We start from the raw sequence: 21,944 nt of genomic DNA on the forward strand, positions 1-21,944 counted from the left end.
TCCGCACCAAAAGACTAGAGTCTTCTGAAAAGCGACGTCGAATAGATGTCGCAAACGTACAATGAGCTGCGAACCATACATTCATCAAGTCATTACTGGTGCCGAAATGCCCGTTTATAAATTCGACGTCGAAAGTGTCCAACAATCTATCGAATGGTGCTCAAAAAATTAACGGAAACCGAAAAAACCAAAACTAGTTGAAGACATTAAATGCCATTCGAGGCTTTTAACAAGTTCCGTATGAAAAATGGTTTAAGGCGTTTGGCTCCAGATAGTATTTTAATTATACCATTTGCCTATCACTTGATACAATGACAAACACTCACGTTGATAATGAAGCAGAGGACGAATGAGAACTCCTTAGAAATCAAATCTGCTTACTGTTCGGAAAATAAACCTTAAAGAAGATTATTAAATACGCACTGAACGTTTAAACCAAAAAAAGTTAAACTGATATCTTTGCAGACTGAGGTGTCACCTGTACAAAACAAGGTATGGTCGGCATAAAACTGTCATTTTAGAAACATCGGATCACCTGGTCCTTTAAAGCAAAGCGGTATTAAACCTGTATGAAATGTTGCGAAGATAAGATGCCGGAAGAGATCACAGGTGGATTTAATCATCTTATTAATATGTATATACTTATCGATTATAGGATTAGTTCAAATCGGGATCATCAGCAATTGTTTTTAAATCAGTTACATGCACCCGAATGGCGGCGATCCTAATAAAATCGATAGGTTTTTGATACTGAGACAGACTTCTTAAATATAATTTTAAGCTAAAGCTCAAACAATATTAAAAAATAGGTTTCGAGATCTATTCGGTTCAAATTGAAAATTTGGTCTCCCTTAATTCCTATTCACGATGAGATAGTTCTTACAATATACACCGAGGAATCTTTTACAATTTTAGAGAGAATAATTCTTCTAAGGCTATGCTAGTTTCATATAAAGAGGCAAATAGCTATAGAACCTTTTATAATGACATTCTTATGTGGTTGAAGAGATCTTCTGTTAATACCTTTTTAATCGTTTAACACATAGAGCTCAAGAACTAAACTTCTTCAAATAAATGTGAATAAAGCGTAATCTACAATTCACAACGCTGACCATCGCTTGGATTAGGTTAAGGAAATCTATATAAGCCACGCATATACCAGTTTGGACCTTTGCAATACCAAATGGAGTTCATTGCTAAGTCTAAGAGGAGTGGGCATCGTTTAGGATGCCTGCGCTTGACGCGAATTTTAACAGACTCTATCCAGTGTATCATACCGTGGGGACCTCAGATGCTTACAATCTTGCCAATGCGGGACGAGCTCAAAAGAGATGCTCCATTGTTTTCCTGGTGCCCTGCTCTAGACATTTCCTGCAGTTTTCTCGATCTGTCAGCCTCTCTTGTGGGCCAGACAGTGGCCAGTTAGTAATCGCTTGGATTGCGTTGGATTTCTTCGGAGATATCATTAAACATTTTCAACATACATACACATCTACATGGATATGAAGTCTATACGGATAGAAAGTGTATAAATTTAGATATATGAATATTTCAAGGTTCGGGTTCCGATAGCGTGCTTCTTCGAGTATTAAATATTTAGACAATCCTTCTAAACAGTAACTCTGATAAACTTAACAACAGCTTGCATATGCCAGCTCTATTCACTTGGCACATATTCAAAATCAAGCCAGGTCAATAGTGGGAGCCTTCGAAGACGAGCTAGTCAAACGAATGCAAAACCAATTTACCCTTTCCTAGACCTTTCAAACCAAACAACCGCAGAAGGGATAAAAATAGAAAAATTACACCTACGACAACAACTTAGCACCACTAACCACACAACAAACCTCGAGTCTCTGGTCGCTGGTGGTTAAATGGAAACAAATAGACGAACGCTTTAAGCCTATCGTAACAAGCATTTAGTTAGATATTAATCAGCGTTACAAAGTACAACAAATTTAGCAGCACTAATAGACAATCGGTGAGTACAACAACAACATGCAAATAACAAATATACACCAGTAAAATGAAGAAGCCACAACGGTGGCAAGCAGACCAACCACAATAACCGAAGTTAGTGGGTGAAAAAAGGCATCAACTTGCCACAGCGCGCAGACACAATTAATTTGCATAAAAAACGCATCGAGTCACATGAAAGCCGACCACTGAAACTAACATAACAGAGACTCATATGCTGTTTTGTTTTTGTTTTCAATAAAATATATGCAAATAAATATATACGGTAGACGCCATAATTATGTATACACCTTCAATAAAAAAATTTGTCCTATGTATTTTCTTTAACATAACCGTTAGCAATAAACTGATGAATTTCTCAGTTATTTTTCTGAGAACAAGTTAGTGATGAATCCTGTGGAAATAAGTTGATTATATTGCATATAATTTCCGATATTGTAGACTAAAATAGATTTGGACGTTAAAGGCCGACAATGCTAAGTAAGAGTTTTCACCAAAGTCTCTGGTAGCTCCGTTGTTACTAATACTTAAAATTCGAAAGTTTTTGAGGCTACCGTCTGTTAAAATACACATCTATGCCAACGGCTTCATGTTTAAATTGTGTTCATCAAGTGAAGAAATGTAATAAAATGCCAAAGTATCAGAATGGTATTTAAAATTTGACTTTGCTTCTCTCGAAGCCTGAGGGAATATTGATACAGAACTTCCCACTCCTCTGGAATTTTCTTTTGGGCTATATTTTTTCGACTGGGACAAAAAGGTTGGTGCGTGGAGTAAGTTTTTTATGTATCTCATAAAGCTCAGTATTAATTTTAAATTTTGACATTTCTTGTGGCCAAATAGCTGAAATGTGGCTTTGATTCAGGCCTTGGAGCAAAACATCACGCGTGTCATTCGACAGTTACTAGTCAAAATGCTCGAACGAGTCATCGAAAATTGGACTCAACGGATAGACCATCTGAGATGTAGCCGCGGCCAACATATGAAAGAAGTAATCTTTAAAAAATAAATGCCAAAGAATGTTCTTTCGAATGATAGTAAACATTCCCCATTAAATTTGAACTTTCTGAGTTATTTCTTTACAAAAGTAGGGAACCATAAAATGGTTCACCTGTAGCACTAATGGCGTGCAATATTGTTACCATCTAAATGTTTTTTTCGCGTTAATATTAAACAAAGTTTATATATTATATATGAGTTCTGGGTTGCAGCATAGGTTCATAATTATTTCGCAAACTGTATATTTTTTACTCCGCCACTGACAGGCAGCTATCACAAAAAGTAATGCAGTAGCAGCAGCTAACCGTTCCCCAAGTACTCAAATCATACCAAAATGTGTACAAGAAACAGCATAAAATATACACATTATTGTATAAACAACAATAAACACTACAAAAACAACAAGGCTGTGTCAAAAATTTGTAAAATAGTTAAAATGATAAAAATCTAAAAAAGTTGAGAAGCGCGACCGAATCCTGCGGTGAAGTCGTGTCCACCAACTACACACGCTGATGGTAGCAACAAAAGCAACAACAACAAATTGTGCGGGTGGCACGCTCGCAATAAAGGTTGTAGGTGTATTGGTGGTTGATGGTTGTGCCCATTAAGCTACCTCATTTGAATGAAAAAATGCTGGCAGACAGAAGCTAAGTAATATTTGTATATATTATATATGTAAGTAGTGTTCGTCCCCCAGTGTGTTGCTATGATATACAAATTAAGAAATTTAATTCCAGCTAACTTGTAGATATGCCCGGTAATGAAGCGACGGCAACAACAATAACAATGTTAAGTCAGTTATAGTGTATAGCACTGAATATTATTGCCCTATTAATAATTCACGCTAGAGTGAGTTGGCACTAAAATACAAACACCGAGACATACAGCCAATCGCGTAATTAATTCGGAAATTAGTTTTCGGAATTTTAATAAAATGATAACGGTACTATTTGCATATAAAAATGCTGACGATTCGGGAATTCACAAATGTTTGATGATATAAATATAGTAGTAAGAATTGAAGTACATCCATCTAAAAAAAAATGAGCACGGAACCGATGGCAAACCACCAAATCCCTCGAAAATTGATCATAAAGGTCTACATTTACAAGTCTCACCATAAAGTGTATGACAGGAGTTGAAAGGCCCTGAGAGGCGCAGGTCATTTAGCTTTATCCAGGATACACTAACTTGGAGGCGACCTGCACTACTCTCTCTAATAAAAATGCTTAGCAAAGCGTAAAAATATGAGAATTGTCCAATATTAAGATTGATTTCATCGAACTTTTCCGTCAAAATAAATGTCTGCCGCAGAGCGGAGCCATAAAAGTTGTACACGCTCTTCCGATGATGTCACGTTTTCAAAGCGCTCCTATTGGTCGATCTTTACTTCTAAATTTTGTAGCAAGTTCAAAGAATTGGCTGCGGAACCCGGTCTTCTACCTTAATTTTATTTTACCAATCTAATCGGTCAGATAATACCTATATTAGTTATTGAAAGTAATATAATCCTTTCAATAATTTGATAAAAAAAACTAGTTTCCATAATTTTACAAACCACGAACAAGACGTCTAGTAAAAAGAAATAAACTGACTTTGAGCAATACCAAAAGGTCCGTCAGGATCGGAAAGAACCTCTCCTGCCGTTTGATACCAAACGAGGTTCTAGATAAGACGACTCCCTGTCGTGTGGCTTCTTCAATTCACTTTTGGAGAAAATAATTCGAGCTGCAGAGCTAAATAGAGAAGGTACCAACTTTTGTGAGAGTGTACAACTGCTGGCGTATGCTGATGATATTGATATCATTGGCCTTAGCAACCGCGCCGTTAGTTCTGCTATCCCTAGACTGAATAGAAATCAAATGGGCCTGGTAGTGAACGAGGGCAAGACGAAATATCTCCTGTCGTCAACTCGCGACTTGTCTGTCACGTCACTGTTCACAGTCATAACTTGGAAGTCGTAAATAATTTCGTCTTTATCGAGTCGTCTTATTCAAAGCAGAATAACTTTCATCAACAGTTGCTACTCCGGACTTAGTAGTAGGGTGGGTCGATTCCGGAATTTTTTCGATGATCTGAATGGTCACGTGTTCTAGATGATACTTTTCTGGTAAGTGTTGATGTTGAATGACGTTTTGAAAGCTTTTCTTTAGCGATGTCAAATAATTTTCCGGCAGAAGAGACAAAGTCGTTTCTTTTAGAGCTCAAACCTATTGAGTTCCTTAAAAACATTTGTTTAAGAGTCAGAAATTTCTTATGGTATGTGGTGACCATTTGTACAACTCTGGTGTGTGAAACTATGGGAATAGATGACTTTTTGAAAGTATTTTCAACCTTTTTTGCAACTATTTCTGTAACCTCTTTACTCCTAGGTTCATAGTTGTCGCCTCGGAGTCGCCCTATACGAAATCTTTCAAACTGATAACACAAAAGAACATCCTGGTAAGTAGGTAACTGGAACTCAGAGAGATTGTACGGATATATGCCAAACACAGGATATTTCTGTCTAAATTTAAATTTAGATACAGACATTTTGAGTTCTGTGTTTTGTTGAGAGAATATAAGTGTTAGCACTCGGCGAAATCACCGACAAGAGTGAAGGAACTCGATGAAAAAATATTTGTATGGAGACCTATCCGAACGTGTTTTTGGCGTAGGTGAATGAATGTGAGTGATAGCACTCGGCGAAATCAACGTCAAGAAGTATGGCCGCAAGCCGATTTTCACCTTGCGCTGTGGCGCGCCGCATTTTCGCTCGTATCTCGGGAATGGTTCGTCCTACGGCCATGATCACATATACCATTTCGGTAGCAAATGGCGTGGCAAATAACTTTTGTCTTATACATTTTGCCACGAGATGCGTATTTCAGGCGCTAGGTAGACAATTTCACGATTTTAGGCGAATTTCCGAAATTTCAAGACCGGAGTTGGGGTTGAAGATGCAATCCGATCTCAAAACAAAAAGTTGCATTGGAATCAGGAAGTACTAAGGCAACTTTATAGGCATTTGAGAAGTTAAGTACTAAAAACGACCAAACTCTACACGGTATCATCATCCTCGTCCTGCTATATGGTGCAGAGACATGGACGATGAAAACATCTGATGAGTCGGAGATACGAACTTTCAAGAAAAGGTTCTATGGAAGATGTGTGGTCCTTGTGCATTGGAATATTGCAGTCGATGCAACAATGATCTCTACGAGATTCACGACGACATTGACATAGTTCAGTGAATTAAGAGACAGCGGCTATGCTAGCTACATCATGTCTTCCGAATGGATGAAAACGTCTGAGAGTATTCGACGCAGCACCCGTCGGATGAAACATAAGAAGACCTACACTCCGTTGGAAAGACCAATTAGAGAAGGACGGCTACACTTGGAATCTCCCAAACACCGAAAAGGAAGAACGACTGGTGGGCTGTTGTAAACTCGGCTATAACTGCGTAAGCGGTGTCTACGCCAATAAAAAGAAGAAGAATGAAACAGAAATCCAGTATTTCTCAATATATGAGATCATGTTACTGGGAATGAAAAGTAGATCCCTATTAACAACATCAAATAAAACGGTTGTGGTCACATCGCGGTAAGCTAACGCAAACGGTACTCAAGCCAAGATTGACGATTAGGAAGGTTTCTTAAGTTTTTAGTGGGGTTTTCATTACATTTAGGGTACTCACAACGTGTCACAAAGCATCGTAAAATCATAATTTTTTTATACTAGTTTAAGCAATTTGTTGTTGGATTGCTTACTAAAATAAGTTTACGCAAATACAACTCTGAACGCTATGTTTTCGGATCGTTATAACTTATAACTTTATGAGACTATATGAAACAACTAATTATCTAACATGAGCTTTCACATTTATTGTTTCGCAACAATTTGTTTTCGAAACCGCTCGAACAAATATTTGGATTGGCACAATTCGAAATTTTATACGGCTTACAAGTTACGAAACACTCATCAAGCAGCATTGATAATCAACGGATTAGCTGTCAAGTGTCAAACAAATATGCATTTATGTACGTTTAATCAAAAATACGGAGCATAAAAAGACAATCAAATATTTGCGTATTTAACGAGCCTCGAAATCCACTCGCCACAACTCATATTTCCAAAAATTTATGTGACTGCCAATTTCGAGATTGGTGCAATGTGCGGAGATGCCTGCAAACACGCATAGTGGCAATAGAAACGGTAAAACAGACAGTAACCGTGATCAAAGCGCCAACAACGACCAAAACAAACCGTTCGAGCAGCTGTTAGCGGCTCTGCGGCGCTCTGGCTCTCAGCGCTGAACGCGCGGCTCCTTGTCATATCAATTAAAAATTCAAATTCAATTAAAATCAGACGCGGATTGTCGCTTTTAATGCGTTTGCGGCTGGCGGCGACCAAAGTGGCAAAGTGGCGCACTGGCAACGCTTGCAGCAAGTGAGAGACCCAAGTACAAGTGTATAGTGTGTGTGTGTATAGGCACCGCATATCGCGCTCAATAATAACACAAATCGGAAAAATATTAACAAAACTTTCAATTAAATGCGCGAAAATGTTGGCATGTTGCATGTTGCAACAATGAAGCTGAGTGGCAGGCAAATCAATGCGGTAGCGTGTGTGTGTATGTCCGTCGAGTGTCTTCAGCCGTGCGAAATCACTGGCATGTCAGCAATGCAGTGCACAAGACAAGCACTAGAGTGGCAATCTGCTGTTGCACATAACGGTTTTATTGGTTAATTCCACATATTTCATCTATAATGGTTGTTGCTGTTATTGTACGCTTTATTGGCAGTGCACTTGTTAAGATCAGCATATACAAGCGGCACAGGCAGTCTTCTTTCTTCCCACATGCATACATACACGCACACACATTTACATTTGCACACACGTAAGCAAACATTTACATGTTACGTTCTTCGTTTCGATAATTCTAACATTTTTATGAACTGTTACGAGCTTCACTTTCCTCTGCCAATCTAACAGAAACATTTTGACTAAGCTGTCATAGCTTTGGTTATAGAATGAATTCACCTGCAGTGTTGTGTTGGTATACATAATTTTTGAAATTGTTTTGGAATATAACGTGAAGTTGACGGTATTTTATCGGTAATGTTATGGTTTTCGATTCCCGGCTTTAGTGAGTATTTCTGCTTATGCTTTGTTGTAGCAGCTACTTAAACCCTTTCTATCGCTATCGTCAAATGTAGTTCCAGAAAACCAGCTACATTAACGGGATAATAGGGTCCGAACATACCAGATGGAATATAAGTAAGAAAAGAGAGATACAGGAGCAATGCATTCGGTATGTCGGAATCATGTGAAGATAAGCAGAAATTTCAACTGCTCAGTATTAAGATCGTACTAGATAAGATAAGGTACTAAATATGAAGAACGCTGTGCTTCTGCTTCGAGGAGGTGTCCTTATGTGGATCCAGTTTTAAGTAATCTTCGAAGAACATCATGAAGATAATCCTTAGCACTATCGAATTGTAAATTTTCTACCTGCTTGTTTTATTTCATATTCTTCTGATTCCACGCTTTTGCAGAGATCTTTCCTTCGATACTAAATTTAACAAACGGCGAGTTATAATAAAAAACATCTTCCGAAAATGCTGTCCACTGAGTTCATCTAAAGAGTTGGAGTTACTTTCATATTATAATTCCAGTCAGGAATGCAATTTTAATAATTCAAACACACAAATTCATTAAGCAATAAGGTCACCGAAGAGGAGAGCCTAACCCTTGACCAAAATTATTTGTTAAGAACACTAAAGGATTGTAATGGTTTAGATACATATATGACGTCAATTTTCTCGAAGAATCTTCTCAGAAAAAACGTTTATTTGTACCATAGTAAGTAAAAGCGCGATATTTTGGGATCTATGGAGAGATGGGTTAATTAAAGGGGTTTGTTATAAAATTTAAATATTTTAAGACTTATTTTGGAAATACAATTTTTATTGATAATAATGCTAAATGGGGTGAATACAGTGATTACGGAATGATATGGTTAAAAATTTGGCGAAGAATCAATATAGTAGGCGACGGTGTATTATCGTGGTGCAAACACTTAGAGTTGTCGGCCCATAATTCCGGCTTCGTTTTACGAATAGTTTCGCGCAAATGATGCATAACACTTAAATAATATTCCTTGTTGACAGTATGACTGGTGGGAAGGAATTCGGAGTGCACCACAACTCGATAATACATAAACTGTCAACATAACCTTAACGTTTGACCTACTTTGACTTAGTTTTTTCGGCTTTGGCTCACCTTTGCCACGGCTTTCGTCCGATTTATCGTCTGTTTCCGAATGGTAAGACTAATTTTACTAAGACTCTTCGTCGTAATAATACCTTCCATATTATTCGTCGTAATAATACCTTCCATGGAAGTCAAAAAGCATTGTTATACAGACGTTAACTTGACGATATTTTTTCGAAAAAATGAGTGATTTTGGTACCACTAAATAGTTTTCGCTGATTCTTCCAATATTCCAATGTTGCTAGTAAGATCTCTGACTGTTGATCGTCGACTCTCAAACACCAATTCCTTTATTTTATTGACGTGTTGATCATCAGCTGCTGTTCTTGGACGTAGTTCGTAGTCAACGCGTTTTCGAAACTCTTTACATAATTTGTATCGAACAAAAACACTTGCTCCCAACAAACATGATCATCGACAGCCTCTTCCAACATTCTAAACGTTTCGCCACCAGAAATTCGATTCCGCACACACAATTTAATGGAACTTATTTGTTGAGTAACTTTTCGTAAAAATGCAGTTTATATACTTCAGAAAGACAGGCGTATATTAAACACTAACGATTATTTGATCTGACAGTCATAGAAAAAGAAAAAAAATCATATTTATACTTTCAACTAAACTTCGAATTTAATAAATTAGGTGTCGTAGGTGTATTTCAATGAAAGAGCTGGTTGAATTTAAAATTGTTTTTGAATCTCCATAAACAAATTTAAGTAAATGCACAGCATTCAAAATATAACATTTTCGTTTTCCAAAGTGTCGGTGGCGTTTATTCGGAAAAATGTTGTAATTTTTGAAAATACTATGTTGTTTTGTTATAGCTGACGTTTATTCAATACTTAATCGAATCTCCAGCATTGTCTATTATAGCGTGACATCATTTGTGTTAACTTGCAACTAAATTTTCCACATAATCCACAGAAAGCGAGCTCTAGGTATGGAGTAGTTGTTGACGTTAAATATTTCCTTGATATTTACGCTTGCACTAAAGACCCAAACGTTCTATTGGATTTGCTTCAGGTGAATGTGAAAGCCGAACTAAAATTATGGTTTTCTTGTTTCAATTGAGTACAGAGTCTGCTCCTATGTTTCCGATCATTACTTTCTTGCGCTATCCAATCGGCATTTCAGCTGACTTCAGTAAACCCTTTTTATACAATTTTATCATTTTAACGGCGTTCAAGTTTTCTATGAAACACCTCAAAACCTCAAATTCATGAGCTAAGAAAGATTTTATAAAGGCCCTGCTTGCTGAACACTTCTTCGAAAAAATGTTTGTTCCTTTCTTTACCAAGCACGACATTAGATGTTGAGCAATACAAAAATTGACTCATCAGTAAATATTGCTCCAATAACGGTTGATGTTTTCATACGCCCAATACAACCTTTTTTCGAATGGGTTTTTTGAAAGTAAGGGTTTGATTACAGTATTGTTGCGTTTCATACCAGATATCCAGATAACAGATTTTTTTAGCTTCGCTGACAGATCAGTGATTTCTTCTCAAAATAAAGAACAATCGGCCCCAATCACAAAATTTCAATGACTTTTGTTTGACATTTCGATATTTTTGAAGAATATGAATTAAGAAACAAAGCGATGATAAAAAGGACACCTGGGAAACGACAATTAAGACGACAAAGACGACTGGAATAGGGCCGTAAAGTTTTGTTCTTACTTTTAGATGCCACCTGATTCTCCATAATGGTCAAAGCAGTCTTCACAAACGTACAATTTGTATTTAAATGTTTACTTTGCACTTTTTAATAGTCCATTTGTGAGCTTTAGAAGGCTTCTGCTGTTTCAAAACGCTTCAGGAAACATTAAGAAGATTTAAAAATCACTAACCGAATAGTTTGAATTTTATCGAAAATATTTGAACTTTTAAACATTTTTGATACTCTGGGTAATAAACAATTAATCGGTATTATATTATAAAGCCTGCACAGTACATGAAATTAATATAACCGTGAAAAATTTCGGTCCTGTAAATTCAAGAAATCAAGAATAGTATATCGTCACCTAAGTTGTAAAATTACGAATATCTATTTTCATAAGTTTACAGGCATTTTCAAAGAAAATTTGAGTTTTGGTTATAAAATGGTTATATATTGGTTATATCTACCAGCGAAAGCTGAAAATTTTGTGTTACATACATATGTATATATAACATGATGTAGTGAATCGTAAGCAATAAAAAATTCCATTTCGATTTTTTTGATGATGCTCTGTTTTGCATTTTAGGTGAGTTTTAGTTATGTACATATCGACGCTGCTTTCATACCATTCATTTCCGAGCAGAAATAAGAAGTATATTTGGCTTGTGTTTTCTTATTACATTAGGGTGAGCAGTTTATTTACTTATTATTTTATTAAAGAGTAAATAATATATCTTCATTGGCTGTGTGTCTACAGTATATAATTTTTTCTAATTATTTTTTTTTTTTTCAAAACATTTTTCTTTTCGATTTCTTCTAACGACAATATTTCGAAAATGCAATTTTAATTAACTAAATGAAAAAATAGTCGCATACTTTTAGTTGATTTATGACTGAGTGCATTATTTAAACTTTTCTGCTTATCAATTATTGCTTATTGATAACATTTTTTAAACAAAATTTAAAAACTAAATATAACATAACCTAAAAACTGTTTGCAATGGTTTATATAGGGAAAAAATGCTATGAAGTATGAAATGAGCTCATGCAGCGTGAAAATGTTATGTGAGTTACTGTGTATATAGTTTTAGAATTTTTTATTTATTTAAATTTTTATTATTTATTTAATTTTTTTTAGTTTTTACATTCAGCAATAATATTGAATTCTCATTTGAAAACAAATTGTAATACAATAATTAGAAAATGCGCTGCTAATATGTACACCTTAAAAGGCCTAAAAGCAAATACACTGTTTAACAAAATATAAGTCTTTTTTAGATAATAGAAAAATGTTGCCAAAATAAGATTTTTTAAAATTTGTTTGACTTTATGCAATTGCTCAATATTTTTAATAATGTAGCTTAAAATACTATTAATACATTAATATAAATATTTTTTTAATTTTTTCTTAATTAGTGAATAATGCGTAATGAACACTGTTGGACTTAAATTAATAAAAGCACAATAGTTTGCGAAATCCAAGTTTTAGCAAAAACGATATAAAATATAAAAATGAAAAAATTTTTTTTGTATGTGTTTGTGTGTGTGTATGTAATAAATTAATTAGTTGTTCGTTAAATAAACTTCTTAGCATAAATGAAACTAGTTAACTGCCGGTGCTCAGCTGCTGCCCACATCCCTGTTAGTTGTGCCACTGCTGCCGCTGGCTTGCGACGTGCTAATGCCAGCACCGGTGGCGCTGTAGCTGCTGCGCTCTGAAAAGCTGGGACTAGGTGCGCGGCTAACAGCCGGGCTGCGTGTCATTGGTGTGGCGCCGGGGCTGTGGCCGAGGGGCACGACCAACGGACCGATGGGCTTGCGTGTGCGTGGGGCGCCGCGTGTACCCGCATATGTTGGGCCGGCTGTCTTGAGACGTGGACGTCCAGGACCGCGTTTCACCGGCGTTGGCACGGTGGAGGTGAAGGTGGTTTCGGCAGCGCCCAAATTCGTGAGTGAGGTTGAGTGCGCGCCATCTGTTCGGAAGAGAGTAGAGAAAGTATTGTATTAGTCACGGAGTATTTTTTAGAAGAAAATGAAAAATTATAAAATTTTCTAAGGAATTTATTATGCATATTTGCTGAAAACTGCACATTTGCACAAATTCTAAGTCCCATTATGGCTCTTACACAACGAAGAAGATTAGCTATGCTGCGCTCCGTTAAGCGCGCCTGTATCGATATCCCTTTCGCAAATACTGAATATTTCACATTAATATCCGCTGCTATTGGTCCAGTGGCACGTACCACAATGCAACAAGCCGACAATGCGCTTACAACAATGCTAATTGCACTAAGCGGCTTATGCGTTAAACGGCGCTGGTAGCGCTTCCTCGTACGCGCTACGTGCAGGACTGCAATTACAATTGTATTTGTATGTATTCACATGTCTCTGATCATGACTCTGCTGCTTGTCGGGCGGGAGCTGGAATCAGCGCGGCATTGATTTCAAGGTTTTCCACCAAAAATTACGTAAAATCATCGATAGGCATGTTGTTGCTGGTTAATCCAGGTTGCGTCACGGCATAATTTGAGCAGGAGTTGGGAAAATAGTTCGCGTTTGCGGACGGACATTTCATATGTAAATAGGGGACCACGTCTGGACGCCGACGGGTGTTTGACAAAAGCGCCGCTAATGATGATGCCGCCGCCGGCGACTGGCGTTGTTGACAAATCACGTGTGGACGAAAGCGGAAGTGCGCCAACGAGTGTGTCTGCATACGAAATTAGCTACTACGTAGTAATCCCAATGGCGAGGAGTGGCATGTGCCACATGTCAAACGTTGAACGCTGGCGAAATCGGGGCTACTACGTAGTGACGTGTACATGGCTAAATGCCGCGTTGCTCGAGCGCTATGTCGCTATGCTTAATATATTTTACTGGACGTGATTCGAGGCGAATGTTGAGCATAAAGGTTAGCGATTTTCCTATTTCTAAATTATGAAATAGTTTTAATTCGTGTCTTGAAATAATATAGAATTGTGAATATACTACATTGGAACAAAAAAAATTGTGATTAGAAAGGCTTACAGTGATTCAGTTTTATCAAAATCACAAACCTACGATTGGTACAACGCCTCCACAGAGGGTCGAGGTTTCGCTGAAGACATGCCTCATTCTGGACGGCCTTCGACCTCTTCAACTGATGAAAATATTAAATACGTCAAGGATAGAAAGTTTGACATCTCTCGCGAGTCCGTTCGTATGATTTTTGTAAATATTTTGGGTATGAAACGCGTTCTGGCTCGACACGTCCCGATAAAGATGAGTTTTTTTCAAAAAGAGTATAATTGTGACTGAATTTAGAGCCAAAAATGCATTGAATACCATCGTATTCACCATATTTGGCTCCGTGTGATTTTTTCTTGTTACTCAAACTAAAATTGCCGCTCCGTGAAACCAGTTTTCAATCGATCGAAGAGATAAAACCAAATACGTTGAAGAAGCGGAAGGCCTTTCCAAAAGGTGCCTACGGAAAGTGTTTCGAGGGCTTGTATCTGGCGAGGATTATTAATTTTTTTTTTTTAATTTCTGTCAAGTTAACTGCGAAACCTTTTTATACTCTCGCAACAAAGTTGCTAAAGAGAGTATTATAGTTTTGTTCACATAACGGTTGTTTGTAAGTCCTAAAACTAAAAGAGTCAGATATAGGGTGATATATACCAAAGTGATCAGGGTGACGAGTAGAGGTGAAATCCGGATGTCTGTCTGTCCGTCCGTCCGTCTGTCCGTCCGTCTGTGCAAGCTGTAACTTGAGTAAAAATTGAGATATCATGATGAAACTTGGTACACGTATTTCTTGGCTCCATAAGAAGATCAAGTTCGAAGATGGGCAAAATCGGTCCACTGCCACGCCCACAAAATGGCGGAAACCGAAAACCTATAAAGTGTCATAACTAAGCCATAAATGAAGATATTAAAGTGAAATTTGGCACAAAGGATCGCATTAGGGAGGGGCATATTTGGACGTAATTTTTTTGGAAAAGTGGGCGTGGCCCCGCCCCCTACTAAGTTTTTTGTACATATCTCGGAAACTACTATAGCTATGTCAACCAAACTCTATAGAGCCGTTTCCTTCAGGCATTTACATATACAGTTCAAAAATGGAAGAAATCGGATAATAACCACGCCCACCTCCCATACAAAGGTTATGTTGAAAATCACTAAAAGTGCGTTAACCGACTAACAAAAAACGTCAGAAACACAACATTTTACGAAAAAAATGGCAGAAGGAAGCTGCACCCAGGCTTTTTTTAAAAATTAAAAATGGGCGTGGCGTCGCCCACTTATGGACCAAAAACCATAACTCAGGAACTACTCGACCGATTTCAATGAAATTCGGTATATAATATTTTTTTAACACCCTGATGACATATACTAAATATGGGCGAAATCGGTTCTCAACCACGCCTTCTTCCAATATAACGCTATTTTGAATTCCATCTGATGCCTTCTCTGTAAAATATATACATTAGAAACCAATGATCATAGCGGAATAAAACTTTACTCAAATACGGTATGTGAGCTGAGGTATCCCTTGTGGAAAAATTGTTGTGATCGGACTATAACTTTTCAAGGTCCCTGATATCGAACACGAAGAACTCAGTGCCCAACCTAACCTAACCTAATTTTTCACCGAAAATATCGGTAAATCTCTCAGAATTTAATTCTAATTAATTTTACAGCAAAATAAAAAAATATGTAAATGACGGATAATGAAATCTCGATTATCACTTTATCGTGCGAGAGTATAAAATGTTCGGTGACACCCGAACTTAGCCCTTCCTTACTTGTTAATGATGCTTTTTGTTTACTTTTGGAGGATGGAAAAAAAAATTAATATCCACTAGAAAATCATGTGACTTAAGATTTAAAACCTCAAAATAGTTTTTCTCCGACAATTTTCCTTATCAAATAGCTATGTATGTGAACAGGCAAAATTTTAGGTACAGAGAATGTGATTTGAGTATGATATGGGCAATCCGTGACTCACTGCCCACAGTAAATTATATTTCCAGACCAAAAATAGTACGCAAAAGAGGTGACACTAATTATGCACCTCGAATCTGCACTCTACTGCCCGGATATACCTTGGAGCAAGCCAAAGTCAAGCAAGTTGAGTAATTAAAGGAAGTTATTTAATATATTTTATTCCATATTCTTGCGCATCTGTGATAATATAATAACAATTTCAATTATATCACTTAAGTAATGTCATTGATTGCTGCATATCAAAAATCTAAAAGAAAATATTTGCTTTGACTCTGTCCGATAAGGGAAAGGGTAGTCATCAGATTGTAATAATATACCTCAAAGGCATATCAGATATGCGGCAAGTGTGAGTACACAAAATAACTGTAAAATATGTCACGTATTGAGCCGCTCGCCCTCTTTAAACTTGATATCTAACCACTGCCTGCCGGCGCGCATTCAATACTCACACTTATTACAGTCTATTAAACATTTCATTTTTTCTGGCAGCATTATCCCCCTCCCCGCCTTCATTCGCGAGTGTTTGAGTGTGACTCATTAACTTAAGTGCCACTTAGGCGCGTACTTAAGTACAACCAAAGCACGGTGAAGCGGGCATGCAAAGGAGCAGCGGAAGCGCTGGAACGAAACCACATTTGACAAAGCAAAGGGAAGTAAGGATTAAAATATATAAGCAGAACGGAAGTGGTATAGGAATGAGGGCGTTCAAGAAGAAACCGCAAGCACATTTCAATATCCTAAAAAACAGGCAGTTTAATTAATTTCGGGCGTGCCAAAAGATACGAGCGGTGTAAAACGTGATTTTGAGAAAGATTAGCTTGAAGTGGCGGGCAATTATGGCAGAGTTGCATATAAGCAAGCAAGAGTGTTACATTTAAGCAATATACTTCTATGATGGGTACATTACAGCTTTCAGGAAGATATATTCTAGCTTAGAAAGTTGTTATAGCTCAGTAACTCCCTGCCCTGTTAATCAAGTAAGTAACGTAAGTTCGTATATGATATTTCTAGATCTAAATCGATATCTCAAACAGTTTTTGTGTCACAGCCATTCAATAGGTAGGCGCTCTGTTCAATCAATCAAGGACGGCCATCAACATCAACTGATGATCAACACGTCAATAAAATAAAGAAATTGGTGCTTGAGGTACGATCTACGATTAACAGTCAGAGATCTTACTGGCATCGGTGGAATATCGGAAGGTTCAATGAAAACAATTTTTAAACATCATTTGGGTCCGAGAAAAGTGCAAGCACGATTGGTTCCAAAATGACTAAATTTTTTCGAAAAACAGCGTTGCATTAACGTCTGCGAAACAATGCTTTCTGACTAGCAGGATGCCATGAAACGTATTATTACTGACGATGCGTGTTGGATTTATGCTTGACCCGGCAACAGACAATCATTCGGTCGAATATGGTGGCAAAGATGAGTCGAAGCCGAAAAAAACCACGTAGAAGTAGGTCAAAATCAAGGTTATGTTGGCAGTTTTCTTCGGTTATCGAGGAGTGCTGCATTTCGAAATCCGTCCGACCGGCCAAACTGTCATCAAGGAATACTATCAATTTGTCGTTTGTGCAAAAAACTCTTGGCTATTGCCCCACTATAATGAACCGTCGCATTCTGAATTGATTCTTCGTGACGCTTTTGCTTTTATGTTCTATCAATCCTTATCATATCTGAATGCTAAAAGAACCCTTAAATCATGAACAATCATAAAAAGAATTCTATCCCTCAACGCTATAGTTTTGTAGGTTATGTCATTGAACGATCGTGGTCCGTCGAGGCTTAAAACTCATAACATGATATTTAGCAAATTAATATTCGAGACTTCGATTCGATTTGGTAAATGTTTCCTTTTCATATTTGTTTACATTTCGATTCGAAAATTTCTTAATGACCATAACTCACCTTCTCCACCTGGCGTACCGGGCATTGTTACATTTGCATTACCCGGTGATGAAATTGAACGTCCCATAGAGCCATTGCCGCCGCCACGCCTTGTGCTGCCGCGTGGCCGGCCACGTTTCGTGCCACGCGGATGATGGCGCCGACGAATGCGTCCAATATTGCCATAGTCACCAAAGAGCGCTGAAAAGATACAGAATGAGAGGAAAATAAATAATAAATAATAACAATCAATATCATAAACCATAAAAATGACAGAAGTGGAGTACTCACGAGCTATAGAAGATTGCCGCAAAAACATATGGTGAGATATGGACTATAACAAAGTTGTGTTTCAATAGTGATAGACAACTTAAGCCAGAGGAATTGGATATAAAACCGACAATTAAAAAATAATAATTTCGATTGTGGCTTACAAACGGGAGGCAGCAATATGGCATGAGCCTTAAGGATAATCCAGTTTTTTTGGATAAAGTTGTTCGACGCACATTTTTTAACTTCGACAATTGTTTCACTCCATGATTATAATAAATATAGCGTAAAAGTGAAAGCCACATGGTGTCCGAGACATTGGACTACATGTGTAAGTGGGGAGGTCCGTCCTACCTCAAAAACATCAAGCAATAAAAAGAATAATTACCGTACATAAAAGCAATTGAATATTGAAAAGGCGCCAACAGTGGAAAAACTGCCGAAAAATTTGAGCGCACCAAATAATAGCTAATTTAGCGTATGACCATTGGATATGGAGTTACACATTGTAAACATTAAAAATTTCGTTTGCTGATAGCAATTAATCTCAATTTTGAAGGACACGCGGTAGCGTATAGGATGGGCATGTAGAATGATGAAGAGGACAAGTAAATTACATGTTTAGACCACAGAACGCATATGCAGCAGAAATCTAATGGAAGAAAGTAATGATATAAAAATTAAAAGCAGCTGATACCTGGTGAAGGAGGAAATGAAAAAATTGTCTGGATTTGGAGTACAGTAAATAACTGTTATTAACGTAATTACAAAGGAGAGAGCTTTGCTGTTGATAAGATGGTACATATTAAGCATGTCACCGAAAAACAGAACGTGAAATGTGATCCCAAAAATTTCTATAGAAACTAATTTAAGCTATGTATTTACTTCGCCTCAAGGAGAAAACTTTTGTAATGTAGTCTTAAACAACAAGTCAGGAGCCTCAAGGAGTTAAAATATTATAGGATTTTCAAAAAATCGCAACGCAACGGCATGATGCAGTTATCAAATTTGCAGCAAAATTGTTGTTGATCGTCAAAGATCATCATTGGTACGCATCGCAGTGATGATATTCTATCTCTAACTTATTCACTCAGCATGATTCTTCAAAAAGAATCGATCGATCTGACAAAGGCATCAAATATGATAGATACACTGCTTGTAACGTTTCGAAATTGAAGACAAAAAGCTGAAGAACATTTTCGATCCATTTATTCGGACACGAGAAAAATGGCGGCAGAACTGAAAGTTGACGAAGAAAAACCAAGAATCTGCGGTCGATAAACAAAGCGATAAAATTTTTGCTTGAGAGCTTGCGAAGGAACTTGGATACAATCGGCGAAGATTTGAAGACGCGCTTTTCTAGAGAAGTATTGGATGGATTTCAACTAAGTCTGCAGCTTCCAAAAAAAGTGTAATATGTGCTTTGAAAACCAAAGAAATGGAAAATCGTATTGACTGCTAGATATGTACATACGATTGAAAGGCCTTTTGGTAATGACAACGTCGTGCGACATTTGAAGCTCAATGGTGAACTTGATCACTGGCAGTGTCATTGGAGAGGGAACCAAAAGTCAGTTACCGACTACATTGAAAACGTTGAAAAACTGCGATGTAGAACTATACTTCATAATTCATATGTAGCTATCTTCGCATATTCTGTGACGATTGCGGGTTCTTAACGCTTTTTTTTCGACACATCGCTGCATGAAAACGTGGCTGAGGACGAACATGCTTGAAGATAGATTGATCGGACAGGCGTTGCTGCACACGCATTATGAGACTGAACGATTCTCAAAACTTGGCCTACATCGTTTTGGTTTGTGAAATTTTTCTATTCAATACACGAACTGACTACAGTATTTTACATCGCAAAGAAGTAAGTCGCCCGCACATTCATCATGTGTTTTTTTTTTTCAATTTAGTAGGATTTGATATGAGAAGACCGATTTGAAAATTTTCTACACTGATATTAAACTGTATAAATACTACTATTTTAAATAAATATTCTTATAAGTTTAAAAAGCTCATGGCTTTTATGAAGATGCCAGCAAACACGCTTTGGCGAACGCAAAATTTTTATTTTAAAACAAATTTAAAGACATTAAAGAGACCTCATGTGTAACCTCTAAAGTCTGGCAATCACGTGTACTGACTACTTTCCCTACTTGACATACTCACACAATCACATATACATATATGCATATACATAAGTACATAGATCATTGAGCACATTATTGACTTTTAACGGCTTTCATCAATTTTAAATATTCAAATAGCCATAAAAAGTATGCCGGCAACTTCCCAGCCGTTGGGCTACTGATTGTAAAAATTACTGTTGTTTGCATCGCGGAAGTTGGGGTTCAACGTTCATATGTGCGCCAACCCACCGAGAGTGACTACTGCATTTCAAGTGTTTTTCAATTTTCCCCCCATTTTCTCAATTTCTTATTCGAGTAAACAGAGACACACGCACACACACTCACATACGAGTATCTGTGCACAGTCAGCAAGTGTGTAATTGCAAGTTAACTGTAAAAATTATATAAATACAACGACTTTGCGCATGCGACTGCGGACCCCTTGCCGCGTCTCGAGCCATTGGTGCAGCAGTCAGCAACAGTTAAACCTTTACCAGCGCTACCATTCGATGGTGCGCACGTCAACGCAAGTGGACCAAGATAGCTGAGTAGCGAGTAGCGTGCTGGAGACGAAACCTAGAACAGCTCGGCTAGGGCCAGACGCAGCTCCCTGTAGCTTAGTCAAGTAGTCATTCATGCATTTATGCAACCTTCCCTGAAGTCAAGTGCAAGTGCAAGTGCAAGCTCATCATCGACATGAACGTCTACAACAACAAAGACAGGAGGAAGAACAACAGAAGGTGCGCTCTGCCGCAGAGTGCAACTCATTGACCAAGTCACAGTTGAGCACCACCGAAACACATTAAGAATAAGAAAAAGTACGAAGCTATCTGCCAGCGCACTCTTCATGTCATTCATGTTGTCATTGTCTCTCCCCCCTCCACTCTACACAGCACTACTCTATTTCAGCTCGCCTCAGCTTCAACGACTTCTGGAACTTCACGTGCACACATCTGCGGTGTCTTCGGCGCGTTAGCCAGCCATTTGCCTCGCTTGTCCCGCGGTTCGTTAGCTCATCAGCGAAATCAGTTAGCTTGCCACACTGTTGCACATGCTTGCGTGTGCGCCACCAGATTTGCCGTTGGCTTTGGCATGCCCGAGTGACTTTTCACCAGCTACTCATGTCATTTAGGTGGCCCGAAGTGTTTGTGTATGTGCGTGTGTATATGTATCATTAAGTGAGTTAGTGCTTTATGACTTTAAATCATCGCATGTGACATGACAAATGTCGCGTTTGACGATTCTCCTTCACTAACTCGCGCATTCATACGATCATTAACGACAGCTGCTACCGCTGAGATACGAGTATATTAATTTATGCTCATTAAAACTTGTGTTAGTCGGCGCAATTAATTTTTATTAATTAATTATGTGTTATAAAGCGCGACCCGATTCAAGGCGTCGGCGCTGTGTGAACTTGATTCGACACGAAGCTTTGTGTATTATTTCAGCTACTCGTATACAGACGAGTGGCATTGCTAACGGTTTATATTCGGCGTATAAAAAGCGTCGAAAATGGCAATTACACCACTACTATGTTTCTATGGTGACACTCTTAGTCATATGCCGGAAGGCAATCCTCACTAAAGTAACTCAACGCCTCAGCTTCCAAATGAGTGACAAACTCCGACGTGTTATCAAGTCAAGAGAAAGTCTAACCCATCAAAAAGTTGTTTCCTAAAAATTCAAGACCCTCTACAAGAAGAATCAAAACACCTGGTTGTCGTCCCTGAGTGTTCTCCACATTTCGAAGCCGGTTAAAA

The 21,944-nt window shown here is 37.8% G+C and overlaps 1 protein-coding gene across 1 annotated transcript in view; it reads right to left on the reverse strand.

The window, feature by feature from the left end:
- Nucleotides 1-11,556: 11,556 nt before the first annotated feature.
- Nucleotides 11,557-21,944, reverse strand: part of LOC105228558 (chromatin-remodeling ATPase INO80) — a 77,874-nt gene continuing 67,486 nt past the window's right edge. The window contains exons 15-16 of the mRNA XM_011208434.4: nt 17,795-17,974; nt 11,557-12,866 (exon numbers count right to left, since the gene is read on the reverse strand). Of these exons, the coding sequence (XP_011206736.2) occupies nt 12,514-12,866; nt 17,795-17,974 (533 nt within the window). The 3' untranslated portion in view covers nt 11,557-12,513. The remainder of the gene's footprint in view (nt 12,867-17,794; nt 17,975-21,944) is intronic.

Source organism: Bactrocera dorsalis, chromosome 2 (genome assembly GCF_023373825.1).
Source record: "Bactrocera dorsalis isolate Fly_Bdor chromosome 2, ASM2337382v1, whole genome shotgun sequence".
NCBI classification, from domain to species: Eukaryota; Metazoa; Arthropoda; class Insecta; order Diptera; family Tephritidae; genus Bactrocera; species Bactrocera dorsalis.